Below are 28,000 nucleotides of genomic sequence, written 5' to 3' on the forward strand. Positions count from 1 at the left end.
TAAAAAGTCGAATCGACGACAGCAAGAAAACTGAGACCGAGACCCGACCGGGGCTCAATTATTAAATCTAGTGCTCCAGAATACGGAGGGAACCCTGCACAACGCAGTTCTCCAGGACGGATCCAGGGGGGATATCAATAGTGCTGCCCTCGGTGGCGACGATGATCACTGTGCCCTTGAGAGTGACGTTGCGGCCCAGGTTGACGGCACCGGTGATGGTCAGGTGGTCCAGCTCGACGATGCGGGGGATACTGCCAATGCGCTTCTGGAAGTCGGAGACCTTCTTGAAGTCAGAGCCAAGCTTGATGACGGGAACACCGCCGAAGCGGTTGGGGTCCATGACGAGCTGGCCGTGCTCGAGGCGGTACAGGTCGGACTTGACGACCATCAGGTCGGAGCAGGTCTTGACGGGCAAGAAGCGGCGACGGGGCACGTTGACACCGTGGGCGTTCTTGAAGTGGCGGATGGCGGCACCGACGGCGGTCTCCAGCTGGTAGATGGCCTGGTCGGCTTCACCCTTCTTATCGGCGGGGATGGACTTCTCGTTGGCGATGATCTCCATCTCCAGCTCGTTCTCCTCGACAACGCGCTTGATGGCCTGGACGTTCATCCAGATGTTGTTGGTGTTGAAGTACTTGAACTTCTTGATGGACTTGAACTCGTTGACGTGCTCCTTGGGGACCTGGGCGATCTCCAGCAGGCGGACCTTGCCGTCCTGGTCAATGATGGTACCACCCTTGACATCGGCCTTGGTCTTGTCGGTCAACTCCATGATGTACTCCGCCTTGGAGTCAACCATGTGCTGCAGGATGCGGAGATCGACGACGGCGCCGAGGTTATCGGCGTTGGACAGGAAGATGTACTCAATGCCGCGCTCGATCAGCTTGTCGAGAGTGCCGGAGTTGTAGAGGGACTCGTAGACGTCACCGTGACCGGGAGGGTACCAGTCTTGGAGGGGAGCATCGAAGCTCTTGGGGGCGGGGAGGAGGGAGTCCTTGATGATACGGGGATAGCGGGACTGGTTGAAGGTAATGATATCGACGTTGTGGCCCTCGTACTTCTTGATAATGGACTGGGTGTCCTGGTCGGTGTTGAAGGAGTTCATGAGGACGAAGGGGACGTTGACGTTGAAGGTGCGGTTGAGGTGCTCAATCTGGCGGACCGACAGGTCGAGGAAAGACATGCCCTCACGGACCTCGATGACGGACTTGGGGCCGACGCAACCCATGGAGGTACCGAGACCACCGTTCAGCTTGACGACAGCCAGCTTGTTCAGGAACTCAACGGAGGCATCAGCACCGAGCTCGTCGTAGCCGACGACCTGCGAGGGCTGGGGAGGAGCGATGCGGTCCCAGTTGACAGCGTTACCCTTGGCCTTGTCATTGAGGAAACGACGGAAGAGGGCGAAGAAGTTGTCCATCTCGGTCTCGAAGCGCTTCTTGTCGGCGGGCTCAGTGACGGAGTCGGAGAGGGCGTTCAGGGCATTGCGCATCTGCGAGGCAGCCACGCTGGTGGAGGCATTCTCGAAAGCCTGGAGTGAGTGGGGCATTATTAGCATGAGGGGTACAAAAAGGCGAAAGGGGTGGTAGGAGGATGAATTAGGAAAATGTGTAGCAAGCCGATCGAGTAGAGGAGAGTAGATGGGGGAGGGGAGGGGAGAACAGAAGGTGGCGAGTAGATGAAGGAAGGAGTGAGGTATGGGAAGTAAACAGAGACCACCCTGGGGAGGGGCAGAAGTAGAAGCACTGCGATCCACGGGATGAATAGACAATGCGATGGTCCCGGCAAGAACGATCCAGTAAAAATGTGTGATGTCCGCAACGCAAATACAAAGGCATACAAAGTGCAACTCTTCTCTTTTCTCGACTCCTCAAGGAGGCAGCGGTGAGGCACTTACCATGTGGGACTGCGACTTGCCATGGTGCTTCCCGGAGAAAGAACCGGACGAAGCATCGGCCGCGGGGGGCAAGGTGAGTAGGCAGCGCCTTAGCAGCCATTGTGGAGGATTGTAGGGGGGGTTTTTTGGAGGCTGCGACTGTTGGGGATAGCAGTTAGTGGAGAGCTTAAGGTAGAGGAGATGCGACGGGCAGTGGATGGGGGTAGCGGACAACAACAAGATAAGAGATGGCGGGGCAGAAGAAAGAAAGGGACAAAAGGAATTGGGAAATTGGTGGAGAGGAGATTTTCAAGGCGAACACAGGAAACGTCCACGCCAACACAGAGGAGGGGTTAGTCGCCACGCATGTCGATCATGTCGACAGTGGCAGAGAGGAGAGAGCAGTAGTACCAACAACAGTGGCCCGATAAGGCGAATTGGGAGGTGGAAAGTACAGAGTACCAGGTACAAGTGACAGGGAGGGGGAATAGAAAGGAAATCAAGGAATACTCACGGATCAATGGAGAGAGGAAAGATGGAGAGAAAGAGAGACAGAGAGGAGGAGGAGGAGGAGGAGGGAAGCAAAGCAGAAGGAGGTGGGGGAGTAACGTGATATTTATTGTTCTTCACTTCTCCCCTTTACACTTCCACTTCCACTTCCACTCACCTATACTATTCTAGACTTACTCTGCTCTTGAGTTATTTATGGCTCTACTCTATCCATTCATTGCACTCTATCCTGTCTCTGCCATACTGATAGCTTCATAGGATGGCTTCATACTCCACTACTTCACCGCATCATCATTACCACCAATGCTTCACCACCACCACCACCACCACCACCACCACCACGGCTGAACAATCTCCCGCAAACCCTTTCCATGCTAATTCCAGAAGGACATCCAGATTCCAGATTCAGACAGATTCAGATTCCACAGTCCCGAATCCAGACCAGAGCCCCTTTTCCTTGCTCTCCTGTGGACTTCTCCACCCCGCCCGGGCCCACGCGTCCTGGCCGATCGTGAGCCCTCGTGCTGAAAGCAGCAGATGCCTCTCCGTTGAGGCGTCGACCCTGGAATGTACCACCTACAAAATCCCTTGTCCCTTGTACCTCGTACCACCAGGATGACGATCGCAATTGTCGTCATGATTGCAAGTGCAATTACAATTACAATTGCCACTGATATCCCAATGCCATCTCACTCCAAGCCATGTCACATTCAAGACAATCCCTTTCCAATGTCTCTCGCTGTCTCTCTTTTGTCTCGGTGCTAGCTCTGCAACTGGCTGTCCCTGTCCCTTACCCCCCGGAGTACATCCCTCCTGGGTCTTTCAAGGCCAGCCCGGCCCAAGTGGAGCGGCCGCAAATTAGCCTCCACCGAACCCAACCGCCCGCCAAAATTAGCGCCTACGTAATGCCAAATATCTGTCCAGGGGTGGTTGGGTGGGCCTTGGCAGGGCTGCAAAGCTGTCTGGGATATATTTTCCATCCTTTATCAGAAGCACTGGTAGCAAGCACTGGGTGCAGGGTTCAGTATCCGTTCTTTGCTCCGCTTCGTGCAATGCACGGTCACGGTGTGCTCGGACTATGGTACAGCTCTGACAGGTAGCTGTACAGAGTATCTCGCCCCAACCACCCTGAACGTGCATACTGTTTCTGCGCCACCGATCGTTGAGACTGGCTGCAATCCCAATCGCTATCGGCATCTTAGACCTGCCAAGTAGACTGCCCTGCGCAGCGCAACAATGCTTGGCTACATCCCACGTACCCAAGCCACCTCAAGTGATGTTCCAAGGTTTCTCTAATCTGTACACAGTACACCGTAAACTTTATAGTGTACTTATGTACTGCGCAATCAGCCACTGCTTTGCTTCACGCAAATTCTGCAATTTATCTTTGCGTGAGGTATCTCTCAACCAACACATCCATATTTCGCTTGCTCTGCAACCAACCGCTCATAACTACAGCTTCAGCTTATCCAACCGAACTGCATCTTACCCCTCCCCCCCCACCAACTGCAGCTCTTGAAGCTTTGGCCTGGCGACTCACTAGAATTTCAACTTGAAGTTCAAGTTCCAGCCAAGAAGGATAAGACAACAAATCTGCTCTACTACTACTACTAGTACTAGTAAATTCTACCATTCTCCCCTGGATCAGTCACCATACTACTAAATATAGTCAAACCAAAACCCAGCATCCATGGATGAATCACTTCTATGTAGATACCCATACGGAGTCCAAAATAGCTTATTCTCTAGCAACCCCCACTCTATTCGCCACATCCCGAACAAATATCCCACAAAGACCCGATATCTCGGAACACTCCGCGCAGCCCAAAAACCCAAGGAAATTTTGAACTTGAATATAACACATTAGCAAATACTAGTAGTAATTTCTTACTCCGTAAGGTAGGAACCCCCATCTCAACCAAATACCGACACCCCCAATCTAATCCACACTCCGCCACTGCCGACGGGGCCTAGCGCGCGCAAATCAAGCTTCTTCGCTGATCATCGAGGCAGTGCAGGCAACAGAGTTTCGGGAAGCCCCTGCTCAGATCAAGTCAGACCCAGTCCGATGCACCTTTGCAGACATGTGGGAAATTGGGGAAGACCACTGGAGTTGGGTAGGGGTTGGGGTTGACATTGACACCTGGGCCTATCAGTATGCGTGCGGACTAACTCTATGGAGTACATTTGTACGAATCGAAGTCTAGGCCTGTCCTGGTGGATCGGTCCCTGAAATTTGAACGGGTAGAGTACTCCGTAGTGAAGGGAGGATGCCATGGATCTTAATGAAATGAAATCTTGAGATTCGAATACGAGTATCCAATCCAATCCCCTGGTTAAGGAGTACGAGTACTCGTACTGTGCTTTGTTAATCGGATACTCCCTACACCATGCTGCATTAATTAATTCGTTAGTTTGAATACTAGTAGTTCGCATCTAAATAAAGACCCCCCCTCCCCTCCATCCTCCCCTCCCCCCTTCCCCTGAAACGTCTCCGTAACGCCTATCCACATCCATATCCACATCCACATTTTCCAGTGTTCGCGTCCACAAAAGGAGCATGGTAAAGCAGTTATCGTATTGATATCCCTTCCCTTATTCGCGCCAACTTTTGAAAACTCATACAAAATTTTGAACCCACCTTGCCATGAAATTCCGAACATTTCTGTAAAAGCCTTGATTTATTAGTCGACAGTTTGTTTCGTGGTAGCTTCCTTAACCCATCAAAGGAATATGACACGTGATTATTAAGTTGCTGCTTTCAAGCTTTAGACTGATCAAAGATTATTTGTACGTCGAAACTCTTGCTAGCATTTTCATGTCCTATGGTCGGGGCAAATGTGGTCCAAGGCCAACGGTCAACCACCACCACTACCGCTTTGGCCACTGCTACCTCCCCCAATAGCCTCAGTGCAAACGGTTAGAACATCGATGAGAAACTTGTCAAGTCAGCATCACTTCGCCGACGCAATCTACGCGACTTGTCTTCTCGGTATCACAGCAAGGGTTTGACCCTTGCACGAGCTGCCCACTATAAATTGATCAATGTAGCCCAAGTTAGAATGTGAGGTACCATACAGTTTACACATCCGACTCCAATATCAACAGTCTTCCCTAGTATATTGACAAGAACCACACTCTGGCAGCATTTTGGTGTCTGTTTGCCACTGGAACATGCAATAGAGGTTTCCCTCTTCGTAAATGGAGACGCAATAACGCCGCTGGCCACTATAGAAAGTATAAAGTGAGAGAGTAGCAGTTTGCCTAACTTGTCGTAAGTGTATATGAGAGTTGATTGTTATACAAAATATCTTTCCTGATCACCAGACATAATGAATACTTATATTCTGGGATAATTTGAAGGCCCAGTCCGGATCTCTGAGTAAAGTTCGCTATACTAACGGAACACGTTTCATGGTGTTGGTTCTTGGATTGAACCGGCGATCTACTCTTTGGCCTTGCGGCATTGTATAAGTAATCATACACCAGTACACCCTGGGTTAAAGTTTGGTACTTCTCTCATCCAATAGCCCTTGTAAGAGTCACACACCCTCTTGTCTGGTCGTGTTCCGGCTCCACTGAAATAAGCCTATAGCGGAAGGATTTTCACGCTGGCTCTTCCACCTTCTCAAGGCTGAATTCATTTTCCCTAGGACGATGACTCCGCCTCTGGAGCGGCTTAGAAAAATATCAGAAAGTCCATATGCTTGCTATACACGTGTGCCGGTCGATTTTGGATTCAACACCTACGGAACACCATCTGTCGATGATAAGCTGGACACCGACAACCTTACAAGGTGTCATTCTTCTGACATTGCCAAGTTTACCAACCTTAGATCTCTTCACTTCCAGGATCCACCCCCATCGCTCCCGCAGCCCCAATTGGCAGCGTTCATGGACACGGTCGTTTCCATGCTGCTTGATGTCCCGCTTGTTGATCTAGAAGACCTTGATATTTGGTTAGCTGAAAGAAAGGAATTTGAACGCTTCCCGGCCAAGGGCGAGAGTGGCTATTTCCATAAATCAATTGAAAGTCTTATGCCACGTCTTCGGCATCTCGGGTTGACGTCCGAGGATTTTCTCCCTCATTTTGAGACATAGCATCATCGTAATTTGTTAGCACTTGGTCATTTGCAACGGGAAGTCAATTCAAGAAGATTTTCGGTGGGATTAGAACCTTTCTCTGATGCGGAGTATCAATCTGAATTTGGAACTTGAACCCTAACGTAGGCTTGGAGGTCGATGCTTGAGCAAATATTTGTATTCTAGAGGCATTTTTATGATGCCAGTAAATAGATGTTCAAATTGGAATCAGTGCACGCATTGTCCTCTCGGGACGCAGAATGGGTTATTTTAAGACACCCGAAACACCCAAGCTAAATCATCAACTTTTTAATAAGAATAAATCAAAAATGCTTACTGAAATTGCATCTCCCAACCCCGCTCGGCAATATCAATCAACCATTCCCTATCTATGATAACGTCCTTTTCTCTTGGGGTCTGGGGGTCTCGTAGAAATAAGTGACGAAACGGAATTATCAAAGGACCTCCAGACAGCTCGACCTTGTCTGTCTGGTCTTCCGAAACCTCGATGTGTTGTGTCTGAACTGCGTTCCTGGTAGCTGGGTCCCACGTCCATTTATCTATGGTGATCATCGGTTTTTTGCAATTTATCTTAATTGCAATCGCTACTCCCACCATTCCACGTGTCGGATCGAGCCAAAGATTTACGTCTCGGCATAACTTACTTTGCGTCTCAGACACCCCAACCTCGACGACCACTGTGGGTCGTTTAGGACAGCCAGGAGGGGGCCTTCTTGGCCCCCAGCCTAGATCTGCCTGCTTCCTTCTTCCATTGACATCAATATCCACAGCTTCGTAGACGTAATTGAGGGCGTTATCAAGCCCCATAGGTTCAAGAACCCCATCGACGGCCTTTCTGAAAATGGCACCGACCTGGGTATGTTCGGCGGTAACCATCTTGATGATAAGTGTGTGCATTTTCGGATTGAATGATAGTCGGATGGAGAAGGTAAGGATCGGATTGTGTTCGAGGAAATCCCGTCGGAAGGTAAATGGATCAATATTGAAAATAAGGAATTCGGTGACCTCACAGGTTGCTGGCTCAGTGTTGGAGATATCGTCGGATGCAGTATTGAATTCGTTGTGTTCACGAGACTTTTGCATTGAGTTGAGTAGGCGTTCTCGTTCAACTGCGACGATTCGAGAGAAGTGATCTTGTCCTTCGTAAATGTACCGTCTCACAGATGGAGGCAGACCTTCTAAATCCTGGTCGGACTCATTTTGATTTGAATCGGACATTTCGCTTGATATCCTGAGGTCGAGGGTACCAATATAGGCAGGTGATGTGTCCAGATAACTTTATCCCAAGGTGGCTTATAAAATGTATTATTCCCACTGAGCAACTTTTGCTCTTTTCTTATCAAAGTTTAAATACCGTGACTGGATGTAAGCCCAAGGACTAAATCTCCTGCCGGCGTGCGGAGCTCCAAAAATCCCAAATTGGCTGCGTTGGCAGGCAGATATGACGTCCCTGTTACTCCGCTCCACAACAATGTACGTCAAAGGTTTTTAGAGTGGGTTTTCTGTTAAGCCTTCCAAGGTTGGTACTTGGAAATATCTAAATATTTGACACGCAGATACTGTAGTACTACCATTACGCCCTCCTTTTCAATATCCTTGATTCTCAAAAGTGCGAAGGGCCCGGGGTCCCGGAGTGACCCCTGAAGGGTACCCGCGTCCACACACTTTATTCGTCGAGATATACATAGTTAGTAGGTATCCTACTATTCAAGATCCTGCTCATCGTATTCAAATCCCGTAGACTCTAAGGCCACCGGACGAGCCGGAATCCAGCTCCGTGGCTTATGGTGATGAGGATATATAGGTTCTGTGACTATAGCATTGTAGGGAATTGGTTGCGGACCGGGAATTGGAGATATTCGTGTCGGTTCAGGTTCGGGTTGCCATGTGTAGTATGGTTGCGGGTAGAAGTTCGCCGATTGATCAAGGATCGAAGGATGACCCGCGATTTGATGTGACGATTGTAGATTTTGAAATGAAAAATAGGCCGGATGGCTTAGGTCTACCATTTGCAGAACCTGCGCAAGGTGCCGACTCATGATATTCTCGAGTTCTTCTTGATGTGGTGGTAGTGGAGCCAACGGAGTTCCATCAGGAATTGTGGTCGAGGGCAGGATATCGGATGAATTTCGTAGATCGTGGCCATGTTTTTCTATATCGGCCGGTGATATTCGGACAGGGAAGCATAATGGTTGAAGACGGTCAAGCTGTGAATGAAACCCGGTAAGCTATATGATCTCGGGTAGTATGTGAGGCAGTAAGAAATAAACTGGGATTACATACCAGTTCTTTACACGAGGACCAATAAGATTGGAGGTGCAGCAGCACAAGAAGGCTGGATAGGGCTCGTTTCCTCAATAAAGCCAACGCAGGTGGGCTAGTATAGGGTGGATTTCCGGTAGATCCCTGAAACATCTTTAAAGAAGCCAAATGGATCGACGCTGTCAAGAAAGCACAATATGCAATAAAAGGTGGATTTGCCGAGGCGTTAAATGGAGCAAGAGACATAAAGCAGGTAGCGACATCTGCAAAATTATTCAGGTGGGACATCGAGACACGGGCGCATAAGTTGACGTAATCGGGGGGTGCTGAGGCGTTTTGTCGTAGGAACATGAACATGGAAAGATGGAGCAGAGCTCGACACTGGTGGTAGACTGCGTGAAGTGATAGCAACAGTTCTGGGACCTCGCCTGAGTCACAGAGGCTACCCCCATAAACGTTGCGTAGTGTGGTGGGAAAGGATGAATAGCAGGAGATGATTTTACTATCCAACGCAAAGAGAGCTGCCCACCTCCCCGTCAGAGCCGCCTCGGGTGCAAGATTGTAAATGAACCTGAGATTTCGAATGAACGCTCTAGCCTCACGCCTAACAAAGTTATTTAATATGGTTCAAAATCCTCAGATAGCCCTCGAAAAAACATACCAGAGGCCCAATGCCTTGAACAAGGCTTCCTGCCCAGGAGTTGGCCGTGTCTCCAGTGAGACCGACAACGTGTTATCAACATCCTTGGTGATAAACCTGTTGTAGGGTTGGGTAATATCAGATATATCCATATCCTGATTTGAGTTGGCGAAACTATCATCAAGGACGAAACATCGACAGATTGTGTCGGCCCAGAAACAAGACCATCGCAGATCACGGGATTGAGGTTTCGGCAGATGTGAGCTTTGCATTTGTAAGTCGCGTGCTGCCTGTATAACTAAATCTATGTGCGCGTAAGCCTGAGCCTAAAACTAGTATAGATATTATCTGAAACCAGGATGGACTTACTCGCACCCGCCTGGGACCTTTCTCTCTGACCAATGCCAAACCAATAAGTAGTAAGATTGGAAAGCATTCGAACGGTGTCGACAGAAGGCACTTGCAATTGGAGGGAAGCGATGTGCCCAGCATTATTCGCCCAGTCCTGGCCGTGGTGAGGAGCGATTTGGGAGACGTCTGCCGAGTCATCGAGTCGACGCCACTTGCTTGGCGCCTGTGTGCGGCCCAAGAATAAAGAAGCCAAGGCGAACATGGCGTGCAAAACACCGGTACATAATTCGCCATTTAAATATAGTCGTTTGGTGCGTCCTTGTTGGGAAATAATACTGGAAGGAATGAACTGTGAAAAGTAGACATCCAGCAGGGTGAGCCCATTTGTTTGCGAGGCTAATTGAGTATCTGTCGCTAGTGCCATTATGAGATTTGACTGGACCCCCATAGGCCTAGTTTGATATACATTTTCGAGTGCGGTGCTATTGTCGTCTCTGGGCGTGGCCACGATACGTGCTTCTCGTTTTTTGCGCTGGGGGTAAGCACAATCGACTCCTAAATGACGACAGCGTTCACAAGTTGGCAGTTCGCGGGAGCATTTGCGCTATATCTGTTACTAAGTGACCGATTCAAGGCGTATATATGTAAATTACCTTGAACCTTCGACAGCGCCGACAGGAAAGACTGGTGGAACTCATTTTTTTGGCGGGAGTGGAATATGAAGGTGGCATGAAAGACCGCGGGCAACACAGGAATGTAACTACAACCGCGCTAACCTTGATAGGAAAGGACGGAATAAGCCTGCAGATCTCCCGAATTATATGAAAAAAGAAACAAAAGAAAACACAAAAGAAACCACTCATAAAAAGAGCAAAACATTCATTTCAATCAGAAATCTTCATCACTAACACATAATTCATGGAGACCCCAGAGTAGCAAATTATTCTCTCCTGGTTCGCAGACTACTCAGAAAATCGAAGCAAGACACGTGAATTCCACTATTTCAAAACAATGTCGTGAAACCAATCTAGCAGCCGTTGATTCATAATGACAGCGGCTCCAACGTGGCAATGATGACCTGCCCCGTCCACGGCAGTCAACGTATCAAGTGTCGCCTTTGCTCCGATATTTTCTTTCACTAAGCCCGGCTGTCCCTGAAAGAAATGATCATCGGCCGCATCACCGACATAAACTGGACATTCAATTTGGCCCTCGAGCCCCTCCAGTGTCATTTTCTTGATCCCATCAAGCAACCCGCTCACATCTTCGACGTTGAAAGACCACAGTCCTTGGTCAATTATCCAACGAAGTGTGGTGGATGTATCAGTCTGAGAGCGGAATTCATCGATCTGAGCATTCAAGCTCAACGCATCACCGGCTTCGAATGATTTTAGCCACTCAGGCGGCAAAAGATCATTCGCGAAGGATTTATAAATGTCCCAAAGCCCGTCCACGGCTATGACAGCTGCCAGGCGGTGTTCAAATGCTGCTGCCCGAACAGACAAGTATCCACCGAGCGAGTATCCCAGCAAGCCGATACGTGCAGTGTCAACTTCAGGCTGATGGAGCAGGTAGTCAACAACGGGTGTAACAGCTTTCTCCCAATCATGGATGAACCCTTGGTTCTGCCCTCGGCGAATCGTTGGCTGTCCAGGTCCCTCATAAACAATAACGTTGTAGCCTCTCTCCAGCGCAGCGAAGCCAGAAACATGAAGCATCTCCTCTTGCGCGCCGTCATACCCATTCCCGAGAATCAAAGTTGGTCTGGGATTAGTGAAATTGTCATCGGCGCGGAAGAAAATGCCATGGACGTTGAAACTGTCCGCTGGGAGGATAACACGCTCCCCGGGAATGGGCAAGAGTGCGATAGCCTTGTCGAATGCGAGTGTCTGTTGGGTCCAGAGACCATTGATTCGGGGGTCGTTTGGATTGCCGTGAATGAAGAAGTCTGCGGCGCGGAAATATGATGCAGCCCGAAAGTAAGCATCTCGTGCGGAAACAGGGTGGGCTTTAGCATTGATTCCGTCGGCCTGTGCTAGGACGCGTGAAGCGAGGTTGGCGAAGGCGTCGTGGAAGCTTTCCATGTTTCCTGGTTCGATATGCTCCGCTGCTTCCAAGACTTCACCGATGTCTGCACCTCTGTAGCGGGCAAGAGCTAGGGTGCGGAGTATCTCGAAATTAAATGCACCATCTGGGCTGAGAGGAAGCATGATGAAGAAATATTTGCTTTGCACCTATGTAGTATTACTGGTGTGACGTATGATTGTACCGATGTTCCTCGGCGGTGGACGTTCCAACTTGAAGGCTGTCGAGAATAGGATCTGGCCTGGATAAGGAGTTTCAAGGTGGCAAGATGCGGGGGAAGGATATATATGTTTTTCCGATGCATAAAGTAGTACACTAGTAACTACTAGTAGTTCAAATTACGTAGCCGGCTTTGTTCCCAAGTCCGAATCGCTTTTTTGGGGGCCGATTTCGCCGAATCTGCGCGTCAAAAGTCCGTCCGCCCCTCACAATTGCGGTCGATCACTGCGCAGATCTATGATTTTGGGCCTTATGTGACCTGAATCAGAGTTATCATTTCTTTGATCAGTGTTCGCCAGTAGAATTCCTCTCTCACAAGTAGAGCATAATGGATTTTGACTGGTTGTAATTTTAAATTGTTTTGCAACTCACTGAAGTCCAATCCATCGAACTTCCAAGAGGTTGGTTTATTCATTCCTAGCTGTAACTAAAGGTAGGGATAGTATCTTGATGAAACCCTAAGGTCACAATTTGAGTCCAAATCCTTTAAGTCAAGCCATCGCAAGCTTTACCTTTTTTACACTTTGCCCAGGTGATAGATGCAATTTGAAGGTTCAAGTTCCAACCTTGGAAGGTTCTTGTCCGAGTTAGATGCCCACTGGCAGGTGGGTGGTTCCTGGGCAGTGGGTCCCGAGGTCTACAAGTAGTTACTAGTACCTAGTACCACCAAAATATGTTTCGCGACCTCGCGGGCGAGTGGAATTGCAAATTTGTGATCCATACCTAGTAGCTTTGTGTAACATTTTCGACTACCGAGACAATTGACGAGAACTTAAATCTGCTACCTGATATATATATACTAGTATATTTGAATTACATCGAAATCGTCCTTTTTACAAAACAGCCCACTTGAATCCGCCTTTCACAACACGAGTCAGCACGACCAGGGCGGCACCAGCACACATTGTGGCCCCGGCAAAAATCTCCAAATAGCCATATTTACCCTTGTCAACAGCAACCAAGGCCCCGGCAATCGGACTCCCTGTAAGCACGGCGATTGACACAAAAAAATATAGAGCTCCTGTACGAATGCCGATCTCCTGGATAGGAGACAACTGGGCAATAAGAGCTGGTGTCAAAGAGACATAAGCGCCAGAAAAGAAACCAAAGAATGCGGCATATAGAATAATTGCGACGTTCGAGCGGCCAGTGAGCCATATCGCAAAGGTTAGAATACCCGAAACCAGGGTTGCCACAGACATGACATTGAAGCGACCGACCCGGTCAGCGATCAGACCGGGAATGATACGACCAAAGACACTAAACGAATTAGTATAGACTTCCTTAATCGCGAGGTTTAGTTGAAAAACATACCTGGTTGCGTTAAGAATCGCGACGAGATAATTCGCCAAATTGGGGGACATGCCGAGGGTCTGCGCTTGAGCAGTAATAAAGTTGAAGGGTAGGAACAGTCCAAACGAAAAAAGCGATAGCGATATGACCAAAAGCAGAAATGGGATTTCCGTGAAAGGCTTGATGTACTGTCGAATATGAACTGGCTTCGGTTCGTGAATCAGCCGCGATTTCACAGTAAGATTGACGATAACAAGACCCCCGAGGATGAGGAAGGCAACCGCGCGCATAGTCCAACCGAAGCCAACTTGGTCGATGAGACGGTCAACCATTACAGGGAATATAACACCGCCAATAGAGGCACCAGAGGCGGCAATTCCAAAAGCAGTTGCGCGTTTCGCCCGAAACCAGCTAGCAAGTGAGCCCAGACAGGCATAGTAGATGGCGCTGGCACCTATAGCACTGCAAATTGCCTGCGACAGGAATATCTGATAATACTCCTTGGAAATAGAGGTCATCATTAGGCCGAACACATGAGCGAATCCACCGACAAGCAACAGCCACCGAGGTCCGTAGTGATCGAACACTTTGCCCAAGACAATGCCGCCACCATACATCATGAATATTTGAGTGGATGCGATCCAAGCAATTGTGGATGCAGAGTAAGCGCGCAGTAGTTCTTTTTCGTAATAATTCTGAAACACACCAAGGGAGTTCGTCCAGCCGAAGGCTATGAAGAGAGCCCACCAGCTGCCAAAGGTGACCAACCAAGCATCACGGCCTCCATCGGGAGGATCATTGGTGGCAACCTCTGCGGCCGATGGTGGTGAAGTGTGATCATCTTTTTCGACATCTGGCCCTGGACGAGCTTCGGCCAGAGTTGACTCGCTAGTCGAATTCGTTTGGTGCGTTGGCATCGCACGTAAGGATTTCTTGATATCAATCTATGGGAGAAAAATAAAATAAACAAGAAACGGAATGATCAAATGGAATGTAGGAGAAGGTAACAAGAAATGCAATTGCATGAAAAGCTAACTCGTGAGGTGATAGCCATGGCATTTCCACGGGCTTTTTAAGGAGATGCCGAGCTCGGTGGCTTCTAAGGGCGAGGACCGAGTGCAAAGCTTGGTGGAATATGCAGGTGCGGACTTTCGCTTCGTACTTTGGCGCTGCAAATGTCCGCTTGACGCTGATTGGTGCACGTAAAATAGTAACACGCCGAAGTGTGCGCACTGTGGAAAATGATGTGATAAAACTCTTCGCATCCCATTCCCATGTCCATTCAATTAACCTTAAGATCCGACAATAAGTTTCTGTAAGATTAGTACGACAAATTCGCCTAGAATAAAGAATGCTTTCAGAGGTACCGTACGCGGTGAGAGCGATCTTGCCAAGCGTGTGGATCGCCGCTTTCAGCCACAGCCAAGCCGCCCTGAAGAAACGTTAGGCATCCTGGCGCTTTCTCCACCGTTTGGCCCATATAAATCACTTTTTTTGTTTGAAAATTCCGCCCCAGTTTCGACAATTCTTCACATAAGGAGTCCTTGTGTAGCCTCTCTAATCGTTGTTATCGAAAGGTTATGGAAGAAGAAGACACGAGCAAACGGACACGAAATGACAGAATGGACACACTGGAAAGAATGGAGTTATCCAAAGGCCCACTTAGTAAATAGAGTAATACAGAACGTAAATTAAAAAAAAAATTCTACGTGCAACCTCGGAAAAAGAAATCGGGAGCCTCCCATATTGGCTGCCCGCGGGCCGTCGGGAATCGGATATACCCGAAGTCCCGTATTAGGCAGTCTATGAGAGGACTGACTGTACCCGCTGGCTTGAGAGAAAAAGCCAAATTATAGCCAATTAACCGAAGGAATACGATCTTCATAGGATTGCAGCATTGTGAGTGGAGAATGTCAGATCTGAGCACGCAAACATTCAGCCTCGCTAAAGTACGATACGAGAATGTAGTTACCTGATGCGTGTTCGCTTTTTGTGATCGGGGCATGAACCTCAATAAGGCATCCTGTACTCAAAAGTTGCAGGGTTTCAACTACTGGCACGGGGATGCTTCCGGTACTGACCGATTGACGCTACTTGATGATCCGATCCATGCTCGTGTTCCTTCAATGGAGGCTATGTCAAACAGTACCACGTGTTTTTTTGCGAAATTTAGTTACCAGATTTACATATTGTCAATTCAAATTAAACCATACCGCGCAACTTCTGCACTTCTTGTCGCAAAGATTCAAAGTACCATATTCTCCCGTCCAGATGCCACGGATAGAGAGCCCACCGCTCTCATTAACCATACAGACCAAGCGTATATGGTGGGTTGCGGAATGATTGAACGAAGACTAGGCACGTGCAGCAAGTGCTTCATCGTAAGCTTGGCTTTTTTTTTTAGATTGGGTTTCTATTGCGCGATGTACCGTTAAGGATGGGTAAGCCTTCAAATCTTGGGTTCGAAGTTTGATTGTGGCTTGAATAGAAGTCGCCATTCGTCGATAATAATGCAATGCTGACTGGCCCCGCTACTTGGCCCCTTCATAGTCCCATCGATTTCGTATTCAGCATTTCGCTGCAACAATGCTCCAAACCTCGTAGGCCGATGCAGCTCTAGACTGGATATTCGTGGTGGGGAGCCTCTGATGCAGATGAGATTTTAGTTCAATTCGTAGATAGAGAGCGATATAATCACGTAAGAGGGATCAATATCAGGGCTATATAACAGCACCAGGAAGCCAGTAACTTGCAAAACCATAGAAAAATACACCAAGAATATAGACCGAGCTTTATAAAATCATGGCTCCCATCATTGCCACTTACTCTAGTCCATCATCTGGAACAGAGTCGGATGACATAGAGACTTCGTCTAGTTATAGCTCGACTGTCATCTCGGAAGTCAGTGATGATGACATTCGGCCGGGAATCCGGACGAACCATTCTGCCATCACGGGTATGGCGTGCCGGGTTGCCGGTGCTACAAATGCGCGTGAGCTTTGGGACGTGCTGGAAAAACGAGAGGATCTCCAGCGTAAGATGCCGGAGGATCGATACAATGTAGACGCATTCTTTCATCCACAGGGAACAAACAAAGGAACGGTAAGTTGCTTATTCCTGTCTGAAAAGGCCCCAGTGATATCCGATACTGATGGAAGTTGTAAACCGACAGACAAATGCGCGCTATGGTTATTTCTTGGACCAAGGGCTCGATAAATTTGATGCCCAATTCTTCAATATCTCTGGAAAGGAAGCACAGGCGATGGACCCGCAGCAAAGGTTGCTATTAGAGGTCGTTTATGAGGCTGTCGAGGATGGTAAGTCTACAAAAGGCGCCATGACCTCAAAGAAAATGAACTGACATGGCATAGCTGGGATCACCCTTGATGAGCTCAGTGGCTCTCGGACCGGTGTTTTTGTCGGTTCATTCACCAACGATTATTCAGTCCAGGCACAGAGGAACCTTGAGCACTATCCCAAGTACAGTATCACGGGTCTGACAAACTCTATCCTCGCCAATCGTATCTCCTTTTTTTTCAACCTTCATGGACCTAGCTACCAGCTAGACACGGCCTGCTCATCATCCTTGACATGTCTTCATCTGGCCAACCAGAGTCTGCAAAGTGGAGAGAGTGATGTTGCTATTGTATGCGGGTCTGCAATCCATTTTGACCCGTACATGTATATCACGATGACCGATTTTGGAATGTTGTCAACTGATGGCCGCTGCCGTGCATTCGACGTTGATGGCTCTGGTTATGTCCGTGGCGAAGGTGTCTGTGTCGTTGTTCTCAAGCGCGTCCGGGATGCGGAGACTGGAGGCGATACCATCAAGGCAATTATTCGTGGAAGCGGTATCAACCATGACGGACTCAAGGAGGGGTTGACTATGCCCAACCCGAAGTCGCAGGCCGCACTGATCCGAGAGACATATAAGGCTGCCGGGCTATCCACCGCTGACACTCAGTACTTTGAAGCACACGGAACCGGTACTGCAGCAGGGGACCCGCGCGAGTCCAACGCCATCGGATCTGTGTTTGGCCCAGAGCGTTCCAAGCCCTTGTATATCGGCTCTCTCAAGACCAACCTGGGTCATTTGGAGGGTGCATCTGGAATTGCCAGCATAATCAAGACAAGCTTGATGCTGCAAAAGGGAAAGATCGCACCAAATTTGCTGTTCAAGAACCCCAACCCGCAGATTGATTTTGAGCGTGGGAAGCTCAAGGTCGCCACTGAAATGATTGACTGGCCCGCCACTAACGGCCCCCGACGTGCCAGTATTAATTCCTTCGGATTTGGTGGCAGTAATGCTCATATCATTCTTGACGCTTACTCGCCATTGAGGCAACCGGGCATCATCTCCACTGTTTCCGACGAAGAATTGAAGAACCGCCCTTTCCTGCTTCCATTATCCTCACACTCGGAAAATGCTGGCCGGCGCCATATCACCAACCTCATGGCTTATGTGGAGCAGCGGCCAGAGATCGCAGTGGCTGATCTGGCGTATAGCCACAGTGTTCGTCGCACATTGCATCCCTACCGTTCCTTTGCTATCGGCCAGACCCTGTCAAGCCTGGTGACCGACCTTGCTTCTCCCAAGCCAGTGGCCGCGTGGATGCGTAAAGCTTCCTCACCTCCACGTGTTGGCTTTGTCTTCACTGGACAGGGAGCTCAGTGGTATGCCATGGGTAGACAGCTGATAAATCAGTGTCCGCTATTCCGCCAAACATTGGAGAAATGTGACCGGGTGTTGCAGCGTCTCCCAGACGCTCCTCGTTGGTCCTGCGTTGATGAACTTCTCAAGCCAGCCGAGGAGTCGCGTGTCATGGAGAGCCAATTTTCTCAGCCCCTGTGTACTGCACTCCAGCTCGCACTGGTCGATCTTCTCCGTTCTTGGGGAATTAAAGCATCGGCTGTCGTTGGCCACTCTTCGGGAGAAGTTGGCGCTTCTTATGCAGCAGGTATCCTCTCATTCCAGAATGCCATCACCTGCGCCTTTTACCGCGGGCTTTACATGTCAAAGGGCGTCGGTTCCGCATCAGGAGCAATGATGGCGGTGACAATGACGGAGTCTGAGGCGAAGACTGCATTGGAGCCGTTCAATGGCCGTATTACATTGGCAGCCATAAACAGCTCGTCTAGTCTCACTCTTTCTGGGGACGAGAGTGCTATCCTGGAACTGAAGGCCACTCTTGACGAACAAAATATCTTCGCCCGGAGACTGCAAGTTGAACAAGCTTTCCACTCCCATCACATGTTCCCTCTCGCACCAGGCTTCAGACAAGCTCTATCCACATTGTCCACCTTTCAGCCTCGGGTAGGCAAAGTCCCGATGTTCTCCAGCGTCACAGGCAGACCGTCAGGAGCACGCGCTATGGATGCCGAATATTGGGCGGCCAATATGACAGGAGTGGTGCGGTTCTCCGATGCGCTGGCCGGTGTGCTGATCGGCGAAGACGAAGAGCCCGCTCTTGACGTGTTGGTTGAGATCGGTCCCCATCCTGCGCTGAGAGGACCGTCCAAGCAGATCATGAAGGGGCTAGGGGTTGACTTGCCATACATTGGCTCGCTGGACCGCAAAGTGGACGCGTATGAGAGTCTGCTTGCTACAGCCGGGCAGCTGTTTACCTTGGGCTATGACGTCGATCTCGCCGCAGTGAATGCCGGGCATGTGATGGGTCCGTTTGGAAAACAAGAACAACACCAACTTGGAAGAGCTTTGGATGACTTGCCCAGTTATGCATGGGATCATCAGAGCTATTGGTCTGAGACCAGAGTTGCCCAGGAGTACCGTCAGCGAAAGGCCCGTCACGGGGTTTTGGGAGCCCTAGTCCCAGGCACACCTGCGGCCCATCGCCGTTGGCAGAGATACCTTCGACCGACCGAGCTTCCATGGCTCACAGAGCATGCAATTGATGGCAAGATTATTTTTCCCGGCGCAGGATACTTGTCGATGGCCCTTGAGGCTATCACCTCCGATCTGGAGCCCAACGCGGTGGATGAGATCATCATTCGGGATGTCACTATCAAAGCGGCGCTGTCTATTCCCGAGTCAGACGCCGGAACAGAGACAATGCTAGACCTTGTTGATCTCACTGGAGAACAGCAGACCCAGTCTACTCATTCCTGGAGCCGATTCACAATCTACTCATTTGATGATGGCAAGACCACGGAGCATTGCACAGGACTCATCTCCGCAATTGTCCGAGACCCTGCGATTGCTTCAACGGCCAAGAGTGAGGGCTGGGAGTCCGAATCTTCCTTTGCCGATCTTCAGGCACTGACCACACGCTCGCAGCTTCCTTCGAAGTTCTACGACCGACTTTATAATGTGGGCCTGCAGTATGGGGACAATTTCCGTCTCATGCGTGGCCCCATCGAGAGCGGCCCCGGTTTTGCTATTGCTCCAATGGTATACCGTCCTAAGAATGTGACGACAATACCGGAGGACGAGTGCATCCTGCATCCCAGCTTCTTCGACTGCACTCTGCACACGCTCTTCGCGGCCCTTGAGACTCACCTCCAGAGGCCCTTGGACGATTCCTATATCCCAACTTCCATTCACACGGTTCGTGTGTCGGGCACTCTTGTTCGTCGGAAGCACGACGCGGAAGACCAGGAGTTTTGGGTCAGGGCAGATAATGAACGTCTGAGTCCCCGTGTCAGCAGAAGCGACATCTTCATTCACGACAGAGACTCCAATACTCAGCTTGTCACGCTGAAAGGGTTGGAAGTTACTGGACTGGGAATTGGAGACAAGAGCCTGGATGAGGACAGGAATTTGTTTTTCCGAATTCATTGGCAAGAGGCGTTTAGTCTTCAAGGACTCGTCGATAAGAAGTCGCTTTCGTCTGACATTGGTGATCTGCTGGGGATTTACGCGCACCAGTTTCCGGCGGCAAAGCTTCTCCATGTCACCCCTGGCTTGCTACAGACCCAAAGGTTGCTTACCCGAGTTGTAACCCCTGAGGATCGCCGGATCCAGAGTTTCTCGGTACTTGCCGCGAATGAGACAATGCCTGCTTTGAACGAGCAGCTGGATGCTCTTCTCCCAGGTTTGCGGCAGGAGGTTGACCTCGCCAATGACCAATTCGACATTGTCGTGCTGGAAGAGCGCACAGAATCAGATCCGCTGTCCCTGGTGAAAGACGATGGCTTCCTGGTAACCTTGACAGATATCGCTGAACAGGGCCTGCAAAAGCGTTTCTCGGCCGGACAATGGACGGTCTGGCAGAAGATTGCAGCGGAGCGTGAACAGCCAGTCAAGGAAAATCTGCATCTTATTATTTCCTCGCAGCCATCACCAGAGACACTGGCTATTGCCGCTGCCATCGAAACTCGGAACCCCAGCACTCAGACAAGCACTTTGGAAGCAGTCCCTAAGGAGGCCACCCACATCATCTCACTCGTCAACCTGGATGAAGATTTGTTGTACGATGCGTCTTCAGATCACCCCACTCAGTTTGATGCTGTTCGAGCTCTGTTTGTATCGGAATCTCTGAAGATCGTTTGGCTTCTGAGAGGCGCCACCCAAGAGCCCGTTCGCCCTGCACAGGCCTTGTTTACGGGTCTTGCCCGTGCGGCGCGCAGTGAGAACGAAGATCTGCATCTCGTGACGCTGGATGTGTCCGATACGTCCGACGCGAAAGCAATTGGGAATTTTGCAGTGCATGTTCTAGATCCTTCTGTGGCAGAAGATGAGCTACGTGTCAGCAACAGCAGGCTTTATATTCCTCGTGTGCTCACTGACGATCAGCTCAACCGCAAGCTGCCAAATGGTCCTGGTCGCCAGCCTATTCGACAGGCGTTCACCCAAGATAAAGTGCTAGCCTTGGAAGTTCTCCGCACCCCAGGACAAGCAGACTCTATCGTGTATACGGATGGCCATGGTTTAATTACCGATAAACTCGATGACCATGAGGTTGAATTTCGAGTGTCTGCATCAGCCATCAGCGATCGAGATGCCGCCATTGTCGCCGGAACCTTACACGATAGCCACCTGGGAGAAACTGCTGTCGGATTCGTTACTCGTGTCGGCGCTCATGCGGATGGCTCCCAGATCCGTGTTGGTGATCGCATTTTCGCGTACTCGCCTCAAGGGGGCGCTCACCGGTCGCTTCTCCGTTTGCCAGAGAAACTCACGTTTGCTATCCCGGGCGAGATCAGTGACACTGATGCTGTTGCTCTTGGGCACAACCTCATAATTTCACACTACGCGTTGCTCGATATCGCTCACCTGAGGGCAGACGAGCAATGTCTTGTACTCGGTGGTGCTTCTGGCCTTGCCCAGGTCGCGGTGCAATTGGCAGAGGCGGTGGGTGCACACGCGTTGACTGCTGTCCCCACTTCGAAGGCGACCAAGGCCAATGTCATTCTTCGTACGGATGCTTCTACTCCTTTCACTCACGAATTATGGGACGTGTTGGCTATTGGTGGCCGGATTATCGACCTTGCTGCCACCTCCGCCCCTTGGAATGCCGGCGCCTTCCTTCCTGGATATTCTTATACTGCGGTCGATCTGGCAGCGGCCAGTCGCCAAGATGATCGCCTGGGGCCCCGACTAGTCCAGAGTGTCCTTCAACTGTTCCAGCAGCAAAAGTTTTCTATTCCCAGCCCGGTGACAAAGTTTGGATATGGAGAGGCCAGTCAAGCTCTCCGACACTCACGTTCGAATGGCGGTGGTGGCCAGCTAGTGCTCTTTGAAAGCGCAGGCGAGCAAGTAGCAGTTGCACCACCCACCTATAGCAGCATGCAACCGCTGTTCCAATCTCACAAGACCTACCTGATCGTTGGTGGACTTGGTGGTATTGGTCGTGCTCTGTCTCAGTGGATGTTCCGCCGTGGTGCTCGCCAATTTGCCTTCCTCTCGCGCTCGGGTGCCCGCAAGGCCGAGGCCAAGGAGACTGTGAACTGGCTCGAGCATCGCAAGGCGACAGTTACTGTTTACTCGGGGGATGTCACCTCCGAGAAAGATGTCCGTGACTGTGTCCAGCTCATTGGAGATAGTCTCCGCGGTGTGATTCAGGCCGCCATGGTTCTAGAGAGTGGACCCCTATCTGAAATGACAGCTGCACAATGGGCATCGGTTATTCGACCCAAGGTGTATGGCGCTGAAAACCTTCATCACGCGACGAAAGAGCTCCCGCTTGACTTCTTCATCTGCTTCTCGTCCATCTCAGCCATTATCGGGTTTATGGCAGAGGCCAACTACTCCGCTTCAAATGCTTATCTCGATGCCTTTGTCCGGTGGCGCCATGCACAAGGTTTGCCGGCCTTCGCAATGAACGTTGGAGTAGTTGCCGATGCTGGCGCCATCGCCGAGGATGCGCATCTGCGGGCTATCATCGATCGCATTGGCATGGATGTTCTCACAGAGGAGGAACTATTCTATCAAATTGAAGAAGCGATAAATGGCCAGCTGGTATTCTCGCAGCAGCCCCTGGAAGGATGGGTTGGAGATCGCCACCAGCTTCTCAGCGGTATCAACACTCGTCGGACCGATCTTTTCTGGTCCAAGAAACCTTTATTCCGCAACCTGTATGCCGGACGCAGCCAGAAGTCGACAGTCTCAGGCAACTCGGAAGAGCAGCAGCTTTCCGAGCTCCTGCAACAAGCAGGAGAATCCGATAAAATGTTTCCTGTGCTGTTAAATGCTTTTTCCGATCGCATTGCTAGCTCCTTGGCTGTTTCCCGTTCCATTGTTCAGGCCGGCGTGCCTCTGGCTGCATATGGAATGGATTCTCTTGTGGCAGTCGAGTTCCGCAAGTGGTTCTCGAAGGAGGTTGGGGTCAACCTTGCTCTGTTTGATATCCTAGGTTCAAGGTCGACTGGTGACCTTGTGGCCAAAGTTTGCGACCTGGTGGTTGCGAATGATTCTCTGAAGGGACCTGGTGCCAATGACACGCAGGCTGCCTCATCTGAAAGTCCCCAGGCCTCGACTGTGGCCAAAACTTCGGATGTGATTTCCATAGTGAACCCACGCCCGGCTCAGATCCCTATGTCGACCTTCCAGCGCCGTCTCTGGTTCATGCATAACCTTACCGCTGACAGTGCCTCGCTAAATGTTTCAGTTTCCTTGATAATCGATGGAACACCAAAACTGTCCGTCTTGGAAAAGGTTTGGCAAGAACTTGGCCGTCGCAATGAAAGTTTGCGAACCTCTTTCTTTGAAGGTGATGATTTTGCAGAGCAGGAGATCGTTGAGAATGGCCTGATTCCAATTGAACAAGCCGATGTTAGCAACACATCAGACCCCGAAGAGTCTCTTCGCTCTTTTGCTACTGCTCTTCGCCAACGGGCTCTCGATGTCGACGTTGGACAGCTCATCCGTTCTGCCTTGGTGAAGTTTGCAGACTCCCGGTATGCTTGGGTTCTCAGCATCCACCACATGGCCATTGATGGCGGCAGCAAGGCCTCACTCATGGGTAAGTATATTTGGATTTCCCCCTCGCACATCAGCTCTAATCTAATTTTATTGTAGAACAAATCAGCACGTTATACAATGCCATTGCGAGCGGTACCAACCTCAATACAGTAACCCAGCCCAAACTGTCATATGTTGATTTCACTTTATGGCACGATCAGAGGCTGCAAATGTCTGAAATTCAGGATGAACTGAAGTGGTGGCGCAAAACGCTGGCTGGTTCTCCTGCCGCTAGCAAACTGTTGCCATTTGCTCAGAATGATCGTCCTGCTAGCTCCAGTCGGGAGCGTGATATCGTGCGAGAAGAGCTCAACAAGCAGCTTTTCAAGCGCATGAAGCGCATTTGCAGTCGTCTCGAGGCCACTTCATTCCATTTTGTTACCGCTGCTTTGCGGGCTTTCCTGCACCGATACACTGGTGAAAATGACCTGACGATTTTAGTGGTGAGTGGTGAAAGACCACATACCGAACTTGATCAAGTGCTTGGATTTTTTGTCAATATGATCCCACTTCGTTCTGAGATGACGGGTGACGAGACTTTTGATGAGCTAGTCACGCAGATCAAGACACAGGCGGTTGACGCCCTAGGCCGGTCGCAAGCTCCATTTGATGCTATTGTGGAGGCCATGAACATCGGGTGGAGTCCTAGTCATTTTCCTCTTGGGCAGATCGCTGTCAACTACCAAACATACGCCAAAGCACCAACCTATCCTACAGTCGACTTCGATATTCCAGAGGTCTGGGTTGAGGATATGCCCACTGCATTTGAGATGCAGCTCGAGATTACGGAAGACGAACAGGGTGGATTGAAACTCCGCCTTGAGTTTGATTCATTCCTTTACAGCAAGCCAGACATGGAGCGGCTGTTCCAAAATTTCAGCACATTCCTCACGAGCGTGGTTCAGGATTATCGCCAGCCCATCGAGGAGATTGAGATGGTTGGAAATCTTGAATTGACGCGACTCCGCGCGCTGTTCTGGACTGAGGAAATCAGTGCTGGTGTTGATGATGGCCGGTCTCTCTGGGGATCATTCGCAGAAAGCGCTCGTGTCTACCCTGGCTCAAATGCAATTACCACCTCCAGGGGCGAATCGATCACATATAAAGAACTTCTTGCTCTAGCAGAGAAGCTTGCAGCCACTCTGCACAACTCAGGCATTACCCCAGGTGATCGGGTCGGCATCTTGTCTTGCGCTTCTATTCACACCATTGCAGCTATGCTCGCCGTATCACGTCTGAGCGGTACGTATGTGGCCCTGGACCCCGACTTCGCTGAGTCAAGACTTGTACACATGATCCAGGACTCCTCTAGCGTGATTGTTCTTGTTGATCAACCTTATGAGTCTTTGGTAGGTGGGATCAAAGAACAGACGACAGCACGCTTTATGTCTCTTCACACATCTGACTTGAGCGACGAGACTTTGCCTCCTATGGAGCAACATCCAGATCCGTATGCCACATATGTGACTTATACATCGGTAAGTGGTCTTTGTTGTTGATGCTAGAGATTATTATTGACACATCCTAGGGCAGCACCGGAGCGCCGAAGGGCGTCGTGGTCACCCACGAGAATACAAGAGTAATGCTCGACAACTATACGCGGGCACATCGCCTCGCCAATCAGGATATTGTTCTGAGTGCAACGTCCATTTGCTTCGATATCTCCGTCGCTCAAATATGGGCACCTCTGACTACAGGAGCAACTCTCGCTCTGGCTCTTTACCCAGTCCGAAAAGACCCCGGTGAATTAGCTAAGTTCATGCAAAATGCCGGTGTTACAATGGGTTCTTACACGCCAACTCAATTTGCACTCCTGATCGAGCATGGTGATTCTTATCTTCGACAATGCACTGCGCTCCGAGCAGTCAATTTGATAGGAGAAGCTCTTCCAGCCCGTTTAGCGAAAGCGATCTACGACCTGGGTTTGTCCACCACAGTTTATAACGAGTATGGACCCTCCGAGGCGACCTCACAAGTCACTTCTCATCCCGTTCCCCGATCACTCAAGACAGAATCCTCTGTATCTATCGGTCGTTCATTGCCAGACTCAACCCTTTATATCGTCAATTCACGCCTGCGCCCGGTTCCTGTCGGAGTTCGCGGTGAGCTCTGCATCGGCGGTGGCCAATTGAGTCCTGGGTATCTCGGTCACCCGAAAAAGACGCAACAAGCCTTCGTGAAGAACCCCTTTGTACAGGGTCAGTTCCGAGCCCGCGGATGGACTCAATTGTACCGAACAGGCGATCAAGCATGCCATCTTGAGGATGGCACGGTTGACTTTCTCGGGAGAATCGCGGGTGACAAGCAAATCAAGTTACGAGGCTACCGGATCGACCTTGCAGAAATCGAAAATCAGCTGAACAATAACTTCAGCAAGAACAACGCTATCTTTCACGCCCGAGCTGTCGTTTTGGTGCGCGAACCTCAGTCACCAAACGGCCTGACTGACGATCGCCAGCTAGTCGCGTTCTTGATTCCCCGGGTACCCGGAGAAAAGCAGCAACTGTACCAGGATTCTATCAATTCTGCTCATAAATCCATAGCCCAGTCGCTAAACAGCTACATGCTGCCAAGCTCCTACCAGGTCCTGGATGTGTTCCCAAGTCTGATTAGTGGAAAAGTCGATCGAGCTGCGCTGAGTCGTATTGATGTTGAGCCATTTTTTCCCGGTGCTACGAACGCGAAATCCGAAGTCGCCACGACCGACGCCCCCCTCTAGCCAAACCCTGGATACAATTATCACTATCTTCCGATCAGTTTTGAAGTTGGGATCCGACCGGGAGATCAAGAGTACAGACACCTTCTTCGAACTCGGAGGCCAAAGTGTTCTCGCACTGCGGCTTCAGGGGATTCTGAAGCGCAAGCTGAAACAAGAGATCACGCTCTTGCAATTGTTCGACAATCCCAGTCCTGCAAAGCTGTCTACATTGCTTGACTCTAGGGCCAATCCAACGCAAGCTAGTGTCGCAAAATCAGCCGGCGATCTCAATGTCATCGATTGGGACCGTGAAATTCACTTACCAGACGATTACCAACATCGTCCTACATCTCGAGCAGGTGCAGATGAGAATCAGAATCCCACTGGAATCTTGGTTCTAGGTGCCGACTCTTTCATCGGTGTTTTCCTGGTGAAGGCGTTGCTCACAGCAAATCCCGATGCTACAATTTATGTTCTCGGTATCGGAAGCTCCTTGGACTCGGCTGGAGTGTTGCAGCTATTCCAGCAGAATCAGCTCCTGAGACACGATCGTGACACCGGAGTGGCTATCTAGTCACGTTCGTCCTGTTCCTGGGCTCATGGTTCAACCGAACTTTGGCTTGGGACAGAACGAGTTTCAAGCGCTTGCTGGACAAGTCCAGCAGATTTTCCATACTGGTGGCCATGTGTCCCTCCTACAGACTTACTCCGATCTCCGCCAATGCAACGTGGAAAGCGTATATTCTATGATCCGCCTTGCTGCCTTGGGTTCCAGCACTTCCCTGCACTATATCTCGACCTGGAGTGCAGTACACATGCAGAGCTGGAATACTTCGACACGCAAGACAGGTATTGTCTCAAACCGTGAGGTCAATCTGGGTTCCTTCGCCCCCCCCTACTTCCAACGCCTCGGGCTATTTCAAAACCCGCTGGGTAGGTGAGCAACTCCTTGAGACCGCATCTCAGCGCGGATTTCCGACCACAATCTACCGTTGCTCTGGCCACACCGCACCTCTGACTTCGTCAATTCCCACTCCTCGTGAGAACTTCACGCTCAACCTGTTCCTCGGCATGATTCGGGCAGGCGTTGTGCCAGATATTGCCTCTGCTGGTGCCGGGCTCGATGCAACAGTTAACCTCCTACCAATCGATAACCAGATGGACACGATTGCTCAACTTGCCACTCACCGAGCCACCGGCCAAGAGATCCAGCGATTCCACATCAATAACCCTGTCCCATTATCATGGGCGCAGCTGCCATCGGTGATCTCTGAAGTTCGTGAGGATGGCCAAGCAGGAATCCTCGTCGACATTGACACTTGGACTGAGCGCATGCTTGAGCATGCGACCACGGAACAAGAGCGCTTGGAGTGGTCAACTTTCAAGGAGTATTTGAGTCTCGGCCATGTGATGTTTGCGCTCGATGAAACCAACACTCGTGCCGCACTTGAAAGGCAGGGCCGCAGCAGACTGGAATGTCCCCCTGTTGATGCAAAGTACCTGCAGCATCTGAAGCTAAAACAGGCTCAATTTAGTTAG

At 50.2% G+C, this 28,000-nt stretch overlaps 6 protein-coding genes across 6 annotated transcripts; 1 reads left to right on the forward strand and 5 right to left on the reverse strand.

Moving 5' to 3' along the window:
• Window positions 1-67: 67 nt before the first annotated feature.
• Window positions 68-1,549, reverse strand: ugp1 (UTP glucose-1-phosphate uridylyltransferase; the record flags this gene model as incomplete). Its single annotated transcript, XM_057268008.1, has 1 exon — window positions 68-1,549. The coding sequence occupies one exon, from the start codon at window positions 1,547-1,549 to the stop codon at window positions 68-70; it is 1,482 nt and encodes a 493-aa protein (XP_057118685.1).
• A 5,253-nt stretch (window positions 1,550-6,802) lies between these two features.
• On the reverse strand, window positions 6,803-7,708 carry N7481_008790 (uncharacterized protein; the record flags this gene model as incomplete). Its single annotated transcript, XM_057268009.1, has 1 exon — window positions 6,803-7,708. One exon carries the CDS (start codon window positions 7,706-7,708, stop codon window positions 6,803-6,805), a length of 906 nt encoding a protein of 301 aa, XP_057118686.1.
• Window positions 7,709-8,193: 485 nt separating this feature from the next.
• N7481_008791 (fungal specific transcription factor domain-containing protein) lies at window positions 8,194-10,005 on the reverse strand (the record flags this gene model as incomplete). Its single annotated transcript, XM_057268010.1, has 4 exons — window positions 8,194-8,718; window positions 8,774-9,356; window positions 9,414-9,696; window positions 9,762-10,005. 4 exons carry the CDS (start codon window positions 10,003-10,005, stop codon window positions 8,194-8,196), a joined length of 1,635 nt encoding a protein of 544 aa, XP_057118687.1.
• A 736-nt stretch (window positions 10,006-10,741) lies between these two features.
• N7481_008792 (alpha/beta hydrolase) lies at window positions 10,742-11,953 on the reverse strand (the record flags this gene model as incomplete). Its single annotated transcript, XM_057268011.1, has 1 exon — window positions 10,742-11,953. The coding sequence occupies one exon, from the start codon at window positions 11,951-11,953 to the stop codon at window positions 10,742-10,744; it is 1,212 nt and encodes a 403-aa protein (XP_057118688.1).
• Window positions 11,954-12,880: 927 nt separating this feature from the next.
• N7481_008793 (MCT family MFS transporter) lies at window positions 12,881-14,257 on the reverse strand (the record flags this gene model as incomplete). Its single annotated transcript, XM_057268012.1, has 1 exon — window positions 12,881-14,257. The coding sequence occupies one exon, from the start codon at window positions 14,255-14,257 to the stop codon at window positions 12,881-12,883; it is 1,377 nt and encodes a 458-aa protein (XP_057118689.1).
• A 1,885-nt stretch (window positions 14,258-16,142) lies between these two features.
• N7481_008794 (uncharacterized protein) lies at window positions 16,143-28,000 on the forward strand (the record flags this gene model as incomplete). Its single annotated transcript, XM_057268013.1, has 8 exons — window positions 16,143-16,442; window positions 16,513-16,657; window positions 16,712-23,764; window positions 23,821-25,241; window positions 25,292-26,432; window positions 26,521-27,023; window positions 27,091-27,270; window positions 27,311-28,000. 8 exons carry the CDS (start codon window positions 16,143-16,145, stop codon window positions 27,998-28,000), a joined length of 11,433 nt encoding a protein of 3,810 aa, XP_057118690.1.

The sequence above is a fragment of the Penicillium waksmanii genome (genome assembly GCF_028829765.1).
Source record: "Penicillium waksmanii strain IBT 27052 chromosome Unknown utg000008l:1.0-5622682.0:1.0-5626561.0, whole genome shotgun sequence".
NCBI classification, from domain to species: Eukaryota; Fungi; Ascomycota; class Eurotiomycetes; order Eurotiales; family Aspergillaceae; genus Penicillium; species Penicillium waksmanii.